Source organism: Carettochelys insculpta, chromosome 18 (assembly GCF_033958435.1).
Source record: "Carettochelys insculpta isolate YL-2023 chromosome 18, ASM3395843v1, whole genome shotgun sequence".
In the NCBI taxonomy this organism is placed as follows: domain Eukaryota; kingdom Metazoa; phylum Chordata; order Testudines; family Carettochelyidae; genus Carettochelys; species Carettochelys insculpta.
The window spans coordinates 26,307,687-26,328,550 of NC_134154.1; the positions used below are offsets into that span (position 1 = coordinate 26,307,687).

The following is a 20,864-nucleotide window of genomic DNA, read 5'->3' on the forward strand; positions in this document are numbered from 1 at the left end:
GCAAACAGCTACTGACTATCTCATGACAGATCTAATAGTCTAGCCCCCTGATTTTGACCTTCCGTGCAGTCTGTGGCAGGGCCTTTGTAACTTTCCCCTTCGCAGCTTTGGCCACTTACAAGATGTAGATGATATAAGCTGCATCCATTGCCGGGCTACATTCTCTCATGCACTTGCACAGTGCCTTCCCTCAGCTGTTGATTGGTTACAATATTTAAACTAATGTGCCTGACTTGGATGTCTGTGTAAATGCAATTGCCATTTAAAAAGTTGTGCTAAAGACTTCAGTAGCTCACATGCTGCAAAAATTTCTAGCGGCTCTTGTATTTAAAATTTTCTTTAAAGCTGAACAGCTTGTGTGTGAAATAAACTTTCATCAGTTCGGATGCCTATTTTTTCACAGAAATGTTCTGCGTAGAAACTTTTTACTTAATTGATGAGTGTTGGCACTAATTAGATTACTTGTTACGCAGAGAAAATGATAGCTGTTATAATGATGTATGCTTTTTATAATATATTTGAGACGGGTTTACATTTTCCAGAGTTTTTCCAGGCAGTCTTACCTGCATCCAACAGAACCCTTGACTTTTTTTTTAAATGTGTTTCATAGTACATTAGAACTGAGTTCATAGGGACTTTCTGTGTTAACTTACCAGCTTTGCATAGGCAGATCTTCCTTAGTCAATGAGGCTCTGTTTGTCAGAGTCTGTTCACAGAGTCAGTTACAGTGTTTGGACCATAATTTAGCGTATTGGGCAAATAACCCTTGGTTTTGAGCCTAAAACACAACTGACAGATGCTGTGTGAAATTAGGTCATGCTAACATTCATGTGCTGTTTGCAGGCATTTTTAATACTAAAGGGTGTCTGCCTTGCGCATATGAGGATCCCTGAACAGAAAATAGCTGTTGTTTATGAGACAACCTGAAGGAGGACGGTCAAAATCTGGGCTTTTTTTTTTACTTAGACACCAGGGTTATCATCTACCTGCCCTTGGCCTACATGCACAGAAGCAGATTAAGACACTCTTCAGGTGCTCATTAGAATGGTAGGAAGGTCTTACTAACATGCCCTACAGTGCTCCCTCACTCCTACGGATGTTGTACACCATTTTAGGGGTCATAGTTAGTGTCCCAGCCCCATCTGTGCACATTGTGTTCCTAGGCCCCCACCATAGCTTTAGTGAGAAGGTTTAGGGGATGTTCACACAGCTGCTACCTCACCTTACCGCTTCCTCTAAAAAGACACATTCTGGAAAGTGGCTTGCTCGATCCAGAGCTATTAGGTTTGTTGATAGCTTTCTGAAGTATGTCTGTGAGTGTTTGTATTTATTATGTATATTTTAATTTTTTAAAAAAGCCCTTATTTCAAGGATAAAGTGCCCCAGTATCTTTGTTGTTAAATTCTTTCTGCAGCCTTACAGTATGCTTAGTTGTTGCCTTGTTTCTCTACCTCACTGGAGAATGTTGCTTGACCCTAATGGGTTGGCTACTGAGCTTCTCCCTCTCTGGAGGGAGGCTTTTCATACTTTTCTAATCAGGAACTAGGTGTTTCAAGAGCAGTGCAGCTGGCACTTTCTCCTAGGAGACCAATTACATCATCTCCTAATTGAAAATGCTACATCCCTTTCAAGACATGGATTTTCTACATGATGGATGCAAATGTGTCCTTTGTTGCTTTAATTCTTGTAGCCACTTTTATTACATAGGTCATGGAGTGGAGGTGTCGGGTGCATGTGGGATTGGTTTGCTGCTGGTGGGATTGCTTTCTTTCATAATTCCTCCTGCTCTACCTTTTAGATTCAGTGCAGAAACCTCATTCTGTACATAGAAGGGAGAAGTTTCAATAGCCTGGGTCAGTGGGATGGAGTCAGGAAGGCAGGCAGTCATGCTTTCCATGTGAAAATTCTCAGTGCCCCACCATTACCATCATACACGCATTCTAAAATACATGCAAAAAGTGAAGAAGTTGCAGCCTAGGTGAGTAGCTGATAAGCTGGAACCAGCTGTCACTTCCTAATACAGCCCTCCTAGGAGACAGTTACCTCTACTCCATTCTCTCTCCAGAACCGCTTCAGACTCCTTAAAATCCATAGCACTTGCAGTATGCCATTCTTTCATCTAGCGATCTTACGGTGCTTTACCAAAAATGTTAGTCACTTCGCTGTGAGATAGGGCACTGTTACCCCTATTTTCTAGAATAGGATACTGAGGTACAAAACAGGGAATTGATTTACTCCAGGCTCCAGATTGGCCACCAGAAATAATGTAAATAACTTGCAAATCCAGGCCTTAATCTGACTAATGATGATGTCCCTGCTTTTGGCTTCTAGATCTTGGCAGCAATTCTCTTGAACTTGTCTGTTTTTTCTAGTTGCCGTTATAGCTCTTGGGAATTGGAAAAAACACAGCAATAAAAATATTTTAATGCACCCAAAAACCATGCTAAAGGTACATAATAAATTAAATTACACATCTATAGAAGCGTCCTGTTGGTGAATTACATACCTTCAAGCCTCCCAATACACCAGCCGTGATAGAGGAGTACTCCATAGTCTTAGCTCTAGGCCAAACAGATGCTAGGCTGAAAATAAAATGAGTTTTTTATTGTGTTCTTAAGGCCAGCAGAGCTCTGGCAAACATCCAGGGGGAGAAAAATGTGTTCAGATACTTCACGTTAGTAAACTTCTACTCCTGTCTCTAGAGACAGGTGCTCCCAGGCATAACATACAGGCGGGCATTTGGCTACAAAGTAGAAAGACTGCGCTTGGGAAAGGTGCAAAACTGCTAAGGCCTGTGCTTTTGATTATAGCACTACAGTAAGGTATGGTACAGTTTCCATAATAAAGAGCGAGGTTTGGTATTTTGGTCTGCCCACAGAGCTGGCACTGATCAGTTTCCCAGTTCTAATTTTGATTCTTACGCAGATCCTTCATTTTACCTTGGATGAGTCATTGGTGTGTTCTGCCTCAACTTCTCCAACTGCAAAATGGAGGGGATAATAATGAGCTACCTCACGAGGTGGTGGTTTTATTTGAAGGTGAAAAGTGAAGGTGTCCTCATGTGGTTAGGTCTTCTAACTTTTACATTATACAAATAATAACATTTATGAATACTAAACATAAGCAAAATTTTGGATAGTAGGTTTTTTGTCTCCATGGGTCACAAAGAATAAAGTGTATAGGTGTTTCTCAGAGATTTTTATGATGACTGCCATATAAGTGTTCTTGATAATTCTTGACTTGTCCTTATTTCCCACTTGAAAGTTATAAGCATAATATGCTTACAGGACTCATGTACTGTGAGCTGAAAGTGGGGTTTTACTCTAACATATGGATGTTGGTTTCTTGGCTGTCAGTTGGCAACTTTAATTTTTGGGATGTGTTTTTTGTTTTTCAGAAAAATAAAAATAAGAAGAAAGGCAAAGATGAAAAATGTGGCTCTGAAGTGACCACTCCAGAAAATAGCTCTTCTCCAGGGATGATGGACATGCATGGTGAGTGGAAAAGGGCTAACCCAAGCTACTCCATGTGCTATTATAAAGGAAGTGACCTATGGACAAAATTCCGTTCGGAGTTAACAGGCATTGTGTCTGTGTACATGAGAACAAAATTTGGTCAAGTGAGAATAAAAAAAAAAAAAGCATGGTACCAGATCATTGTATGGTATATGTCCATTAATGTTTTTGGCATAAAAATGCAGGTTTCACTCAGGCAGTATATGAAAGGAAATCACTATGTCTCCTGTGAGGGGAGCAAAGATACTGAAATAAAACATGAAAAGGTCAAAACAAAGTTCATCCTGGAATCTAAGATGATGATTCACTTATCTAAGTGAAGTAGTAGCCTCGTGCAGCTTCCAGACACTGCTTGTTTTGGCATCGTAAAGCTAGTGAATTCTTCTGCATGTATTTGGTAACTCAGACTATCTGCAAATGTCTTCACAGTGTCTGTCCTTGAAGTGCACATGTAACTACCTAAAGAAATACCCTTTTCTTCATTTAGACTATGTCTACATTAGAGTGGTCTGTCGATGGGAGTTACTGTCCGAAGATACCTTCCGACAAAATTTTTGTTGACAGATCGCAGCCAGACTGAAAAGTGGATCAAAAAATGATCCATTCTGTTGACAGAGAGCAGCTGGACTGCCTGGCTTCTCTCTCGACAAAACGGCCAACGGGAGGCACAGCAGACAGAAGTCCTGTCTGTTGACGGAAGATCCCCTGAAATGTCCAGACTGGCTTTCTGTCAACAGAAGGCCCTCTGGAACGTCCAGACTGAATTTCTGTCAACAGAGGTGCTCTGCCTCATGGGGGAGCAGCAGAATGCTGTCAGCAAAAGTGCCACATTCTGTCGATTTACTGTGGACAGAACGCTTCGGGAATGTGGACGCTCCACAGTTTGTTTGTTTTTTAACAAAATGTAGAAAATGCAACATTATGTTAGCAGTTTGCATCTTTATCACAGACTTTTTGTGTGGCTTTCTCTTGGACAAGTCATTTAATCACTGTCCATTCCTCATTTGTGAAATAGGGATAGTACTACTTGTCTATTTAGATGTATACTCTTTGAGGCGGGGATTTTTCCACATTTGGTATGGTAACTATCCCAGTTAGGACCTGATCTCAGTTTGAGCCTTTAGGTCCCACATCAATACAAATATTAAAAATAAGTGTTCTCTGTGGGCGTATACCAGAATGTCCCTGAAATAATTTAGCTGTTACTGAGGCATGTTGCGTGCTTGATTAACAGATTGTTTTATAGGAATTACGTTACATCAGTGCTCCAAGAGCTGTACTGGTTGGCTGTCATTCTCTGGTTGCAATCCATCTCTTGATTTGAACCTATAATGTAGTCTGGGAGTGCTTCTTGCCCTGCACAGATATTACTTGAAGCACTCAAGCAGGCATCCCCTGGTTTCCCCAGAATTGTGTGCAAACAGGGCATTCCGACTGAGAGGCTCTTAATATTAGGATTTAATTCTCTCTTTGGCTTGACATGATCCAGGTTTGTAGACCTTCAGGGTGCTCTGGAAAGCCCACCTGTTCTTTTGAGTAGAGGGAGAGGCATGAAGGAATATGTAAATCTGCATAGTAAGTATTAACAGTCCATCTGGGTCTTGGTAGATGAATTGGTAAAATTAGATTGCTCTTCAGTCATTATCTTTTGTTCACAATACAGAACTCTGGCTTTTCATAAGCGATGTATATAATATAAATCCAAGAATTTCATTGCTGCTACTGGTTGGAGCCCTTGGTCGTCATATTTGAAGAAAATACATACTAAAGTTAGGCTGCACTATGTGCAACAGACTATCAATTGCGCAAAGAGGACTTAACACTATGTCTACACTGCAGCATAAAGTGAATTTTAAGGCAGTTAGCTCAATTTTACAGTGTGACCGTCTTCTGCAAATACCATTAGCTCGAATTTACGGAGCACTAAGGTCGACATTCTTACATCGACCATGCGATGCAGCATAATGCCAAGTTCGAATTTAAAAGGTCAAATTAATGCTAGTGTGGAAACAGGATTTCTTTAAATTGATTTTATTGGCCTCCAGAAGAATCCTGTAATGCCCAAAATGTGTATGTTTTGTCCACTTTTACCTCCCCTGCGCTCCAGCTGTGCAGGAGGTAGGAAACAGGAGCCCCAGCAATTTGAATACATTTCTTTATGATCAGTGTGGTAATCACATCTAGCCATAAAAGAGAGCCTCAGTATGGAGCCTTCAGGAGATCCAGGATCTCATTTGGCTGGCAGGCTAGCCCCCAACGTACTACATCACATGGCAGCATGGCTGTGAGGACCAGACAGCAGTATGTCCTGCCCCGTGCGGAGTGAAGGCCGCTTCCTTGCACAAGATTTAGCCGGAGGGGCTGAGAAACCTTTTTTCTGCACTTCACATTTTTATGGGGCACCCTCTCTCCTCTCCCACAGGTGCCATGCGGCTGGTGGGCTAGCCCCCTCCCCACCACATGGTAGCTGTGCAGTGTGGACCATGCTTCCAGACAGTGGCATGTCTTGGCCTGTATGGGGTGAAGGCTTCTGTGCTTCACATTTCTCAGGGGCTCACCAAGCACTGGGGGGCAGGCTGCCCCCCCCCCCAGCAAATATTTTCAGGGGCTGGCCAGCCCTGCTAGGCCCCTGTGGTAGCACCTATTTTCTGGGCTGGCTCCCCCATCAAAGAAACCCACTGACTTCACTGTGTCAACTGGTCCCTCAGCAGAGCCCTGCCAGCTGAGTTTTGTTGGGAGACTGGCCCCTGGGCCCTGGTCCAGTACTCTCCTTTCCCAAAGCATGTGACTCAGGGCCGAGACAGTCTCTGCAGTGGCCTGCTTGCTGTATTTTCACTGGGAGAAAAATAGTTGAGCGACCTGTTCACATGGCAAAGTCAACTGGGTGCTCCCTTATTTTTCAAAGTCACTGTTTTTCTTTCCCTTGGGATACCCTACTTTTCCTTCTTTTCTACTTTGCTTGGGAATTATACAAAGTCTTTCCCAAGCTGCATAGGCATCATGGGTGCATGGCACAGTCAGCTGGGTGCTCCCTAAGGTTATTTTTAAAAGTCACTATTTTTCTTTCCTCTGGGATTATTTGAGCAACCTGTTGACATGGCACAGTCAGAGGATGCTCCCACAGCTCTTTTCCTAGTCACATGGAACCAGTTTGTTCCACTTGGGCATCATGGGTACCTGGTACAGTCAACTGGGTGCTCCTGCTGCTCATTTGGGTGCTTCACCTTGTGATTCCATCTCTACTTCTCTGCATGTGATCTGGTTTTAATCAACTTTTATCATAAGCAACATTGTAGTATGTGGGATTGACAATTCCCTGACAGGCTGCTTTAAAATGAAAGGTTTTCTTTCACTGGGAGAACTAGTTGGGTGACCTGTTGTCATGGCACAGTCAGTTGGTGCTCCTAGAGCACATTTGCAAAGGGTGCTTCAGCTTCTGAACCCCACCACCTGTTTGACTTTCTTTCTCTTGGGATTCCTTACTACTTTTGTGAATAATATTAAGCCTTTCCCTACTCACATGGATTCAGATTCTTCCACCATTTGGTGTTCCTTCACTGGTTTTATAAAGTAGTAGTTGAGTTTCCACACCTGTAGTGGGAAAACTAGTTGAGCAACCTGTTGACATGGTTTAATCATCTGCATGCTCTCAAGAAGCGTTTGGTTAAGAGGTCTGTAATGCTGATGACTCAAACAATTTCTGTCATCGGGGAAAGAGACTTCTGAAAAATAGCCATTTGTTTTCAACGGGAGGGGAATGAAGGTAGTGCAGTTTGGGAAGATGACGTCACACACCCACAACCACTTCTGGGGTATCTTTTTCCCCTAATGCACCAGAAAAAAAAGTCAGAATGCTATGGGGCTGCGTGAACTGTGGGATAGGTTCCTACAATTCATTGCTGCAGTATTCGAACTTTGACAACTTAAGGGGGGCATTCTCTAAGTTGCCTTTGTGGGGAGGTGCGGAAACTGAACTTCAGCTTTATGAAGCCCAGTGTTACAAAGTCAACTTTAATGAATTTGACTTTGTTTCATAGTGTAGATGTAGCTTTAGTGTAAGCAGTCCTACTTATCTGTGAACCTGAACAGTCCTCACCTCACCCAGAATTTCCTCGGAAGTCACTAGGATTCTTGGGAAGGCAGAGTCTGGAGGATAATGTCCAATATTAACTATGCAATGATGTATAAAAATATATGTCTTCAAGGAGAGAGAAAATCTTCTGTTTCATTCACTTTTCATCAAGGTAAATTTTTTTGCAGATGACAATAGCAACCAGAGTTCAATAGCTGATGCTTCTCCAATAAAACAGGAGAACAGTAGTAACTCAAGTCCAGCACCTGAGCAGAACTCAACAACACAAGCAGATGGCATTGAAGTAAAGTCTGATGAAACCCAAGCAGATGCAAAGGAGCAACTTTGTTCAGAAGGTAATAAATATAGATGTCTTGTGCCTGCAGCTTTTTAAATAAGAAGGTTTAGTTTAACTGAACACTCAGTTCTGCATTCTTGGTAAGAAACAACAAGAAGCCCTGTGGCACCTTATAGATTAACAGAGATTTTGGAGCATAAGCTTTCGTGGGCAAAGACCCGCTTCGTCAGATGCATCTGACGTCTGACAAAGCGGGTCTTTGCCCATGAAGGCTTATGCTCCAGAATATATGTTAGTCTATAAGGTGCCACGGGACCTCTCTGATACTTGGTAGGAAAGAAACTCAAATAATAAAAGTGGAAAAGAATAACTGGTATGCAATACAGATCACAACCATCAGTTCATTCAGCTCAGTAAAACAAGTACAGCTTTCAAAACCACTCACAATCAAAAACAATGAATTGTAGCAGTCCATGTTATTAGCTATTTAACTTCTCAATAATCATGTCTAGTTGGCTTAAGTCTTCTAAACTTCACTGTAGTAATGATGCATGAATCAGAACAAAGTTCTTTTATATATAAAGTGCTTTATTTATGTACTTAAAACTCCTGCTGACTTCACAGGGCACAAGAACAGGTTTAAAATAAATAACAAAATTGAATTTCTTCCAACGACTAAGTTGCTGTCCCAGTTCTGAAATTTTTACTGCATATAGATGCCTTGTGGCTGCAAAATAGAGAGTAGAAGATACTTTTCTATCTAGTTTTATGCCTTAGAAATGCAGGTCTAAATGGTCTAAACCAGCAAAATGGTTACATTACAAGATCTGAACTGGTGAAATTTGATTTGCAAAGAGAGAGATTTTTTGGTACTTTTGAAAACTTGTATTTTATAAAACTTATCTAATGTAACTGAAAATTAATATTTTAAAGGAGGAAGTTCCTTCAGTATGCAGAATCCTTGGGTTTCTTGAAAAATCACAGTATACTCACTACATTGCTGGCTGATGTGCCAGTGAAAGCAGGGAAAGTCAGACTTAACATTCCAGATGTTCTTAAAGTAAAAAACAAACGAGTGAGGGAGGAAACAAAGTGTTAAAAACAACTACATTTTGGTCTTTTTAATCCATACAAGGAAGTAAAAAAAGGCGTAGACCCCCCAGTCTTAAAAAACTTGTTTGTAGGTCAGTATTAGGACAGTTACCAAAGCCTTGAACCTGCCATGTGCTCAGCTAGTTGGAGGTGAGGATGTGTTTCACCTAGCATGATTGGGCCATAAATGAACATGGAAGTAACGAGCACTAATATTTTGTAACTTTTATGTGTAAATTTTTATTTTAACTTTACTTTTTTAATTTACTTTACTACATTTCTGTTAAAGCCAACTTTGAATTTGCATGCTCAGTTTTCTGACAAATACATAATATATTTTATTTGCTGTGCAAAAAAACCACCAAAAAACCACACCTCCAAAAAGGTTCTGAATGTCACTTTCTTAATACTATATTTCTTTGGTGCACTGTATTTGGTGCTGTGTATTTATGCAAAGTTTTATGTTGTGATATTTTGATAGAAACCATTTTCTCCTCCCTATTATAACAAAGAATGTGGTTAAGTGTATATTTTAATAATCTGGTTGCAAATTTACTGCCATAACAAACCATTTAAATTGTTCATGGCACATCTTTTCCGATTGATTTATTTCTTAACTCAGTAGATCCAAAATCCATTTTAAATTTAGATTAGTTATCTCAGTAATATTAGTACCATTTACATTATACAACTACTTTCAATGATTAAAATGTAACTGTTAGCTGCAGGGCAACTTAATAGCTAAATCACTACCAAAGTAGACACAGGAAAGCCAAAATTTATAAATTAGTATTCCCAACTGACCATGCTCACTGATTTCATGCCAGATGGTAAACTTGCTGTTAACTAGCTCATGGCTGAATTCAGCTGCTTACATAACGTACATGCTCCCACAACTAAATTTAGGTTCAAGGAAAATCTTCCCTTGGTGTGGTTCCAGGGCCTATTACTGTGAAATGAGAGGGAGATGCTAGGGCAAAATGCATGCTAATCAGGCCTTTTTGCTGGTTGAATACTGTCTTTATTTAGTGACTCTAAAGCCAGATAACTCCTCATCCACTGGAAAAAGATGTTTGATCAAATAGGTTTAATTGTAACACAGCTAAGTTGAATTTAAATAGCAGATAACAACTTAAGGACTCAGATCTGTTCTGCTGTACATATTGTGTGACAAATCTGAAAGCTTTGGGGCAACTTATGGGAAGAATTGGCCCCTAAGTGCTGAAAATCAAAATTTTTATAATAAACTAATACTTTAGTGTTTTCCTTTGTACACTAGTTATTAGCAGGTCTGAATGACTGTGGACAAGTAACGGGACATAGATCCTTTTGTCTAACAATCACCAGTTTGACTCCAGCGAAAGTCTATAGCAATCAAAAGCCTACTGACGTAATGGTTCTTAGGGTATTCCACTGCTGAAATATGTTTGGATCTTTGCTAATTTCATCACTGACAAGTGTCCACATTATAGAAGCCACCATAACTATCACTAATTGATCTTTTTTTATCAACAGTATCAGTATAGGCAAAGGGTTGAAGTGCATGTACAAATTGTATTTCCTGCAGTGACAGCCCCTGAAGGTCAAAGTGGAAGAGCATTGTTGAGGCAGTGTATAGGGAAAATTGGCATTGTCCATGTTGACTTATTTGAGATTGGAAGACTGTTGTTACATTCATAAAAAAGTACTTTCAGAAATGCAGTGATGACTTCTCCACACGTCACCTGTGTCAAAAAGATTTTGGTCTCAGTTCTGCATTTCTTTCACAATATTATTGTCACATAGACTCCTCAGGACAGCATCTTTCATTTATAAATATATAAGGACCATTATGTATACCTGGCTCTGTGAACTCAGAATTCACAGTGAAGCCAAAGGGACTTTGGGAAGAGCAAAGAATACTGGATCAAGCACTTAAACCGTAGCTAGTCTTCACATGCATGAATGGGACGGACCAAATGTTGATCACATCTGCTTTGTAAAATCAGCTTAGACCACAATAAGCTTGCTTATGTGCAGATGCACGTAGGGTTAAAACCCAGCTAGGTCTTGTCAAATAGAAAGAACTGAACTGTAGTTTAACAGTATCAGCAGATTGTACTGTAGAAGGTATAAGGAAATAAGGCCCTTGATTAGAAGTGCTTTTAATCTGAAAGCGCAGAAAAATTACCAGTTTTCTTATAGCCACACAATTCTATGGCAAATTAGAGGGAAGACCCACAAAACAAACATTTTATATCTGAGTCACTTTCAGAAATTTAACCTTCAGATCACATGCAGTAACAGATTTTCTGGAGAAGGCAAGCCTTTTAGTATATGTGCAAAGTTTCAGTGGGTGTTGAGTAGCCAGTAAAGAACTTTTAAATTTAACTCTATTTTTCTAGGGAGATTTGAGAATTTTGAAAAAAGAATGAGAATATTGAAGGGATGGATTTAGAGTGTGCAGGAATCTATTCAAAAGCTGCTTATTATAGTAGCAATGAAAACTGGAACCAAAAAGGAACCGTTACAAAGTTGAAACACCTAGGCTACAGCTATACTAGAGAGTTTTGTTGCAAAAAGCAGGAATTTTTCTGAGAGTGTTCTGCCTCTTCATGATGAGGAATAGCATTATTGCTGACAGTTTCTATTGACAAAAAAGCTGTGTAGATGCTCAGGGGGCCCTCTGTTGACAGACAGGGCTGCCCAGTCAACTGGAAGCCCTGTTTGCTAAGCTTCTGGTTGGTTGTTCTGTTGAGAGAGAGCTAGGGAGTCTGGCCATGCTCTGTTGATGCAGCAGATCGATTTATGATCTAGTTTTGTGTGTAGACGTCATCTGTCGAAAGAAGTTTTGTCAGAAGATCTCTACAGGCAGTAACTTCTGTTGACAGATTGTTGTAGTGTATACGTAGCCCTGGAGTAGATTCTCGCAAGCATCCAATAGACTTGAAAATCAGAACCTTATTTATGAAGCTAGATTCCTAGCAACTGTGTTAAAATGATTTCATGCCACTTTTGTAGGAATAGGTTTAAGTGTCAGCTGCCCATCTACCTATCATGTCCTCCCATCAAAGTTTTTTTGGATATTTTATTCTTTCACTTCCTGTCTCTAACCTTCCATCCCATAGGTAGCTGTATTTCACTACTGGCTGTAATAATTTCCATATTTTCATCTGGTTATTTTCAAACTTTTATTGGCTGTCAAGTACTTTGAAATTTTTGTGGAAAACAAATGTGGGTCATGATCACCCCTATTGGCGAATCCAAACAACTGTATACTTCACAATTAACAGGTAGAAAGAATTATTTAATTTAATACAAGTGGCAGAAGCCTGCAGTTTGATTGCTGAATGTAATGGGTTCAGTCCACCCTGACAGTTCCAGTGGTCTAATCTGTATGAAATCATAGCTGCTTATATAGAATTAGAGAGCAAAAGGTTTTATTGAAAATTGATTCTTTGTGTTTATTCTTTCAGACACCTCTGATGAACAGAATTCACAATCTTCAATGGAAAATTCCATGAATAGCTCAGAGAAAGCAGAAATTCAGTCCCCTGGAGAAAATGATATAACTACAGAGGCATCTAAAAATTCTCAGGTAATTTCAATTAAATACAAAAGAGCTACATTTTTACAAATATATTTTCCATATTAAATATGAGCTTTTTTTTAAAAAAAAAAAAAAAAAAAAAGTTAAAAAATAATCAGGAGACCAGCCACATTGTCATTTATTTCCTTAACTGTGTTACTAAAGATCACCTTGGACTATTAAAGATTTTAAAATATCTTTTTTCTCCATTCATTTGGACTACTGTTTCAATTTCGTTCACTTTTAACAGTAACAAGACTGATGGGTTTCATTTTTGGGCTCAGCTCCATCAGCCCAATTGTGAGGTGTAAAAAAAAGTTACAATTCAAATAAGGATATTTTTATTTACTTACATTTTGGACACAGACTAGTGGATGGTATCTCTTTAATTTTCATTTGGAAATAAATATATTTTCTGTAAGAAGTAGAATAGTAGAGTTTGAAAAAAGTTTAATAAACTCAGTGGGATAAATTACTGACTTCATGCATGTTTGTCCTTGAGATCCAGGGCTGGGAAGGGGGCTCTGGATTGTGAATTTTCCCACCTAAATCTGCACAAGTCCTGCCTGAGACTTGGTGGCTGTTTCACATCTGAGTGTACTAGGGATGTAAAATCCTGTTTAGTTAGTTAACCTAGCATTTAACTGGTTCAATGAAATGGGTTGGGCCAGCTGGGGAGGACTGGCTGGAGCGTGAGCACCCCTGTTCCGGCTCAGCTGGAGTGTCCCTGGCCATGACACCAATGACACTGCTCTAACCCATACCTGTTAATCATAACCAGTAAGTGTCATCCCTTTAGTTAACCGGTTAATCTTTAACATCCCCAGAGTGTGCCCATTCTACACCTCATACACTGCTACTAGAAGGGGTAGCTTCAGGGGGCGGGGGATCCTTCATGCCTGGAATCAGAATTTTGCCCTTTGTGAGTAGGTTAACAACAAGACCAAGAAAAGTGATGCTTAGAGAGGTGATTTCAGGAAATGTGTTTGTTTAGTTATATCATTCACATCCTAAGATATTTTGTGTCCCCCAAGTAACGTGAGAGTACTTACTCTTCATTTGTCTGATATCTATGGCACCTAAAATCCAGTCCAATGATAACATGAATTCTTTCTCCCTTTTCTATTAAGGACTCTGAAGGCGTGCCACCTTCTAAAAAGATGAAAATAGAGGCTTCCCAACAAAATGTTGAAGAAATTTAGACTATAGAGGTTCCTGATCAGTTTTTATGTAAGGTACATCAGTGGGCTTAATCATAGAACAACCTTACTTGAGAATCTTCTCTTGGATGAGGACAGAACTCCTAACTTTTCAAGTTACCAAGCAAAAATCCAAGAAAGCCTAGCAAAGGTTTAACTTCTCAGACACTGAAAACTTTTTCCTGTGAAACAAACATTGAGAACTTTTAAGTTACTGTCTCTGAAATGGTTGGAGTAAACAACTCAGGAGGGGTCTACGCACTGTTTCTAAAGTCAAAATTACAATTATGTTGCTGCTGTTTTGTTTTTGTTTTTTCATTTCTCTATTTAACAATGTAAGATATTTAAGGATGGTACAGGTCAGGTATTAGCTTTCATGTGAAGTTCATTGTTCTGGCGTGATGTCTGCTTTTGTTTTGTGCCTTGTGTTCTGAAAACAGTGCTAATTTTTAAAATTGTTTTGCAGCTGTCTTCTTTGCAAAGTGGCCTATGTTTGTATAATGCCATGTAGTAAGTTTTTTCTGTTTTTTGTTTTTTTGGTTTTTTTTTTTATTTTAAATCCCTGGTGCTTATACTTTACAAATAAAGGTGAGACCTGGAAGCCATTTTCACACTTGGAGTCCAAGGAGACAAAGAAGCATCATATTTTATTTTTCTGCAACTACAGTGGAGACCATTTATTGAATGCCCAGCATTCGCAAACTGTAAATCAGGTCTTTTAAACTATTCTTAACTTCATCAGAAGTTAATGATTTATGTACCACTTATATTGCAGATTTGAATAAATTTAGTAGAAGTAAAGTAGATTAAGTATTAGGTCCAGATCTCTGTACTGGGTACAGTATTTTTTTTATAGAAGGGTTCCACTATAAAGATAGGATCAAAGGGATTTGATGTGCAGCAAATGATTTATTCTGATATCAGGTTTTCACTGAACTGGATTTTCATTGTACTGTTCTTTAATAAGATGTTTACTGATATGTTCTAGGCTATACTGTATTTGGAATTTTTTTAAGCTTTTAGCTAGTCTTTGTAAATAAGTCTTATTTCCATAATCTCTACATTACTGGTACAAATGATCCTTTCTTTACGATTATGTTGAAGCGTGCTTATGCTAGGCTTGCTTCAGAGGCTCTGAGCACGTGCCAGCTCCTTCCAAGTGAATGGCATTTAGAGGTGCATCACATCTACATAAATCAGGCCTTTCAGGGTCTGATGTTACAAGGGCTTAGTACTTCCAGGGAGGTGCCAAGCCCCTTTAAAAACCCAGTGATGTCAGTGGTGACTACTTGTGTGACCAAGGAGTATTCACATGAGGTGTAAATGTTACTGGATTGGGCCTTAATCTTCATTTGCTGTCAGAGGGAGATGGGTCTTGTAATTTAAAACCAGATCACACATCTCCAAAAATTGTGCAGTTTGTAAGCTAGGAACTGTAAATATTTTAAAATAATTTTTTTCCTGTCCACACATTTTCCTAATTAGCTCTGTGTAAACTTTTTTATTTCTGAATTCTCCAATGGTGAAAATGGCTTGAGCTTTGACTACTGCATTGCATTTGCAATTACCACCTTAGTTATGAAGAACAGTTGGGAGTAAGAGGAGTGAAGAGCCAATGTTGACCTTCCTAAAGATGTCTATTGGATTAAACTTCAAAGCAACCTGCTATGCTCAGTTTGGGAATTTTTCATTTTTATGCCAAAATAAACTTTTTTTTGGAGCTAAACTAAATAAAATTTGGTTGCAAATCATTCATGAAGCCAGTGTGCTCCCTAATAAGTTTTTGGATTCTCTGGTAAGATCATGAAATCCATTAACGTTTTGAAAACAAGGAAATGAGGAGCCAAAAGTTGTATTTGCACAGTAAACACATTGGAATGGTAATTTCTCTCTTGACTTGTGCGTATGCTTAAAAATGTAGATAACTGGCCAATGGCTATCAGTTTGTATGTATATTTCACTCAGATTTAATTGATATTTTGTGAGAAATTCTATTTGATATATAAAATGGGCAAACTTTAAAAAAAGACTTTTAAAAATGCTTTGATTCACTGGCATTAATATTTTGAATGCTAAAACTACATGAACCTGATGCCACCTGTGACAAGTAGTTATGTTTACTGATCATCTTCAGAAGCATCCCAAAATGTTTTTAATTTTGATTTTTCTGTCTGTTTCCAAAGGATTAGATAGGCTCTGATTTCAAAGCTGATTCCTGTAATTTAGGAAGAAAAATATAAATAGCACTAAAATACCTCAACTTTTTCATTTTATAGAAGTGTTTATTGGCATTGCTGACACCACCAGGTTTCACTATAAAAATCTCTTCTTGTCCTCCTGTGGCTTCTACTCAGAACTGTTTCCGTTGTTCTGTGGCTTGGAAAACAAAGCAGTTGTTGCTAGTGGCTTTATTTCTAAAATAGCAACTTTTTATTTACAGCTTATACAAAATACATTCAGAACTTCTTTTAAGTACAGATTCTAGTGACAGACAATTGAACAAGCAGATAGGTTTGGGTTCCTTAAACCTGGTAGTGTCATTCTCCAAGATGAGAGACCTTGACATTATCTGGTATGAAGAAATCCAAAATAACGTATAAGACTGTTATTAGTCTTTCTTTGAAGTGCCTGATAACATTAATGGGCCAGTGGATGTGATTAAACACATTTTTAATGCCAGAAAGTAAAGATGTGACCAGACTAGAATATAGGATTCAACTCTACTTACGGTTTGGAACCACATCTTGATCCAGTGTTTTGGCTTGGACCCATCTCTACCAGAAATTTGTTTTTAAAAACTCACTGTAAAAGAGTATTGAAAGCATTGAGACATGAAGCAGAAGGGGAGTTGTAATTTACTTCAAGGTGACTGAAAGTTCTCAGCTAATGTTTTAGAAATAGTGCAAATATTAAGAAGTGCTTCCTTGCTACATGCTGAATGTTGGAGCTTCAGTTACGAAAACAAGAAACTAGAAGCAAAAAACATAAATTAGCTTAGGTTGTGAAACACATGAGAAGGCCTTCCAAATAAGTGATTTACTCAGCCAAACATTTTATAGCAGAACTATTCCTTGGAATTTTTATGCTTGGAAAAGTAGTTGTTAAACATTCCAAAAAGTGCTGGCACTTACTAAACAACAAATCAACAAGGCAGTATAAAATATTGGTTTTGGGTGGCTATCTTCATACATAAACATTGTCATGTTTTGGAATGTTCTTTATATCTAAGGGTCTGTTAGAAGATGTAAAGAATTTTATTTTGTTTTTTTTTCAATACCTAATCGTTTTCCATTTTATGATTTGTGTGTGTTGTACAGCAGTATAATTTTTCACTTATTTATTCCATCAGTAGCTATGGTTTGTACAATGTACAATGGTTTCATTTAAAAAATAAAATTAAAAATCACAAGATTAACACTGCGTGAATAATTTTTGATCAAGAATTTATATTTGAGAAGTTTTTCTAATTTAAAATATTTCAATTTATAGATTTTTTTTTTTAAATAGTGCATTATGTGGTGTCTAATTCCATAATACATTAAAACAAATATTGTAGTCCTCCTGTCCCTTACCGAACTAAGGTGTCGTGATTACCACTTCAGTAGGACCCAGCTTGTATGGAGGAATGGGTGGAATTAAAATAGTAAGTAAACTAATCCAATAAAAAAAGTAAGATTACTGGATCCCACAATGTACTCAGATTATTTAAAGTTACTACTTTGATACTTCGAAGGGTTATATGTTTTATTATATTTTGTAAAACAAAAAAAACTTTGTAATGCTGGCAAATCACTGTAGTGGTGTCATATTGATTTTTTTTTGCTGAGAATTGGGGAAGCTTGGGACAACATCTGAAAAGTAGTGTAACATCAGATTAGTAAATTCCTACTGTGTGTGTTTTGGGGGAAAAGCTCCACATCAGTGTGTTCTGCAAAGAACAGACCCAATGAGAGATGGGATCTCTACCCTGTGTCTATTTTCCCAGTTCTTCCAGCTGTTTTGAGAACAACTTAAAACGTTCCAATTTTCATTTCCCTTTTTTCTTTGTCAGGACCACAAAATGTTCAAGATGTGCTGTTGTATCAAATATAATTGGGTCTTTATTTATTGGGAACACTCAGTCTAGTAGAACAAGTGTTCAGTGTGATACAGTGAGTGAATGGGAAAAATCGAATGTTATCGAAGTTGTACTTTTTCTTGAAGAGAATGTTCATGGTTGTTGGACACGTGATAAACTCATTAAGTCACTGTTACTGGAAAAAGTCCGCTTCAGAAGTGTGACTGTGTCACTGAGTCAAGAACTGGAAGTAGTAAAATCAGCATGTACAAAAACACTTTTAAAAGTGTATTTCATAATCTGTCTGAAAAAGTTGCTATACAAATGTCTCTCTTTTATTTTGAAAATATGGTCACCTTATCCCTGTCCCAAACACCTTGCATTCTAAGTTACACTGTATTAGACCAGGTATATGCACGCTAATCAGGGTTTTATTTTAAGGCTCACATTTTTAGTGGATTATCTCAGGTTTCATAGAAGGAGTATGCAAAAGGAGGATTTGCATGGAGAGGATTAATTCTTGTAGAAGAAAGGAAACTGTTCCAAACATAAAAGGAGGAGTTAAAGGATGCACGAAGTGAGAAAAGTCCTTTTGTATATAATAAACTAGAGCAACAAAATTGCAGTTTTGCCAGTATTAACTATTTACAGTCTGGACTGTGTTGGCACAATTGTGTTGGTAGCAAATTGCACTTCCTCGTGCCTCCTCTCTGACATAGCACAAAGCTGCCAGAAGGTTATATTGTGGACCGGGCTTCCTGTAGAGACTAGAATTGGGAGAGGAGAAATTAAAGTACATAAAATGGGGGGAAAATTGTAGAGAATGAGCTACCTGAGTGAATAGTAGTAAGACTGTGCCCTAATTATGTGTGTATTTTATGATTGGTATGAACTTGTGAACCAGAAAGTAAAACTAAGTTTAGATTCAACAGTCCAGGTTGAATAAAAATAAATATATATACAGCAAACCGGGGACTTTGAAGTGTTATGTTTTAATAGAGAGGCGTCAACTATCCAGGTAAAAATATCTAATATCCAAAAAACCCATGTGATTTTTATCCTGACACTGTCCAAGATTACATTTTGGACAGCTAACTGGTGGTATGGTTTCCCAATTTGGTTGTTTATATTTTGTGTTTTTAACATGGGTCCAGAAATAATTGGCAGCAGAATTCTAGAAAAGCTATATTGTTCCTAATAGACTACCAGCCCCATGACCAGAACTGGATTGTTCTCTCTTGTACTTTTTTTTGTTTTTGTCTTCTGCAGAATCACTAGGACTTTTGCTGCTTCTCCCAGGAAAGTATTACATATTTTGTGGTTGCTAATTTTACTCATCCTGTGCCAGCTTTCACCTGTGTCTAACCTTATGTGAGGTACCCATATCCTCCTACCCTCATTTCCTGTCAACTACGGGTAGGCAATAAGTGGCCCGCAAGCCAGACATGGTATGCCATGGATAGCCCTTTGTGGGTTTATCAGATGCTTGATTTACCTGAGACTCCATGGGCACAGCTGCTCATGGCTCCTGTTTAGCTGTGGTTTGCCATTTCTAGCCAATGGGAGCGGTGGGATGTGGAGATACCTGTGGATGCTCAGGTCAATAGAGCATCTGGTGGGCCACATCCACTCTACAGACCGCTTATTGCCCACCTCTGCTGTAATTTTTAAATCACACTTTTAGTTTTCCCACCCACTGTAAACTCTTCTATACGATACATAAACAGGAATTCCTCAGTAATCAATTATACCACCCTAATATTAGAAAGAGAAGGAAGTTTATACCTAATTTTTTTAATCAGTGTCCACTAGGAGGAGTAGAGAGCAGTTCTGTTCCATTTGCAGTGGGATAGAGCAGGAAGGCAATTGCAGGCAGCCAGACCCCTACAGTATAAATGTGCCTGGCTAGAGCAGTGGTTTCAGCCTTTGCAGATGTACCCGTTATAGGAGTCTCATTTATCTCATACACCATAAGTTTCACCTCACTTAAAAACAAAGTAGTTTACAAAATCAGACAAGTTTCACTATTACTGAAAAATTGCTTACTGTCTCATTTTAGCATAATTATAAAACTTTTGGAATATATCATACTGATATATATATATATATATATGAATATAAATATCATACTGATGTATAAGTGTATAGTAGAGCAGTATAAAACAAGTCATTGTATAGAATTCGAGCATGTACCGACTTTGCTTTGTATATAGACCGTTGTAAAGTTTATGGATTTTCTGTGGGGCCTCTGCATACCCCTGTTTGAGACCCACTGACTAGAGCACTGCAAGAGTGCTGGCAGTGCTAGGGTTGCACTGCGCGATTGCAAGTAGGATAGGAGTGCGGGGGGGGGGAGTTGTTGCGGTAGCAGGTGGTTAGTTACATCTGAGTCAAACTTCCCAGTTCCCTGTGTGTATGCAAGAGACAAGTCTCCCATCTTCATTGTAAATAACCTAGTTGTCACTCTGTGATTAAGTTGTGATATAATAGTCTGCCAGGCAGTCTTTTATAGCTGGGGAGAGGAAGGTGGTCAGCTAAGAAAATTCTCTTAACCCCAAACTGTACACAAGAGGGGGAAGTGAACATGATGCCTTTTGGTTTGAAACTGCCATATTGCAACAAAGCAAAGCAGGGAGTAGTGGCGTGATTGCAGCATGGATACATGGAGAGTTGATGTGGTGGGGGCCATTGTAGTAGTGTATTTGCAGTGTGTGTTAGAGGAAGTAGTGAGTTTGAAGAATGGCAGTGTTGGCATAAGCATCATAGAACCAGAGGTTTAGATGGAACCGTAAAGGTCATCTAGTCTAATCCCTTGCCAAGATGCAGGATTTGTTATGCCTAACCTATTCGAGACAGACTGCTATTCATCCTCCTGTTGAAAAACTCCTGTAAAGGAGCTTCCTGAAGGCAGTCTTCTTTGGGGGATTGGTTGGGAGAAGTGGGACTGCCCTGCATCAATCATCTTGGTATGTAGATTGCAAGTCCTTGCCCCCCAAAGTGTTCTTTTGTTTGTGCAGCATCAAGCACAATGGAACCCTGAGTCTTGATTGAAGTTGCTGAATG

At 38.8% G+C, this 20,864-nt stretch overlaps 1 protein-coding gene across 3 annotated transcripts in view; it reads left to right on the plus strand.

Moving 5' to 3' along the window:
- The window catches only part of BCL7A (BAF chromatin remodeling complex subunit BCL7A), a 32,456-nt gene extending 15,303 nt beyond the window's left edge, over positions 1–17,153 (plus strand). For all 3 annotated transcript variants that reach the window (XM_075012678.1, XM_075012679.1, XM_075012680.1), the window contains 4 exons: positions 3,398–3,494; positions 7,776–7,943; positions 12,433–12,554; positions 13,676–17,153. In XM_075012678.1, the coding sequence (XP_074868779.1) occupies positions 3,398–3,494; positions 7,776–7,943; positions 12,433–12,554; positions 13,676–13,747 (459 nt within the window). In that variant the 3' untranslated portion in view covers positions 13,748–17,153. The remainder of the gene's footprint in view (positions 1–3,397; positions 3,495–7,775; positions 7,944–12,432; positions 12,555–13,675) is intronic.
- Positions 17,154–20,864: the final 3,711 nt, after the last annotated feature.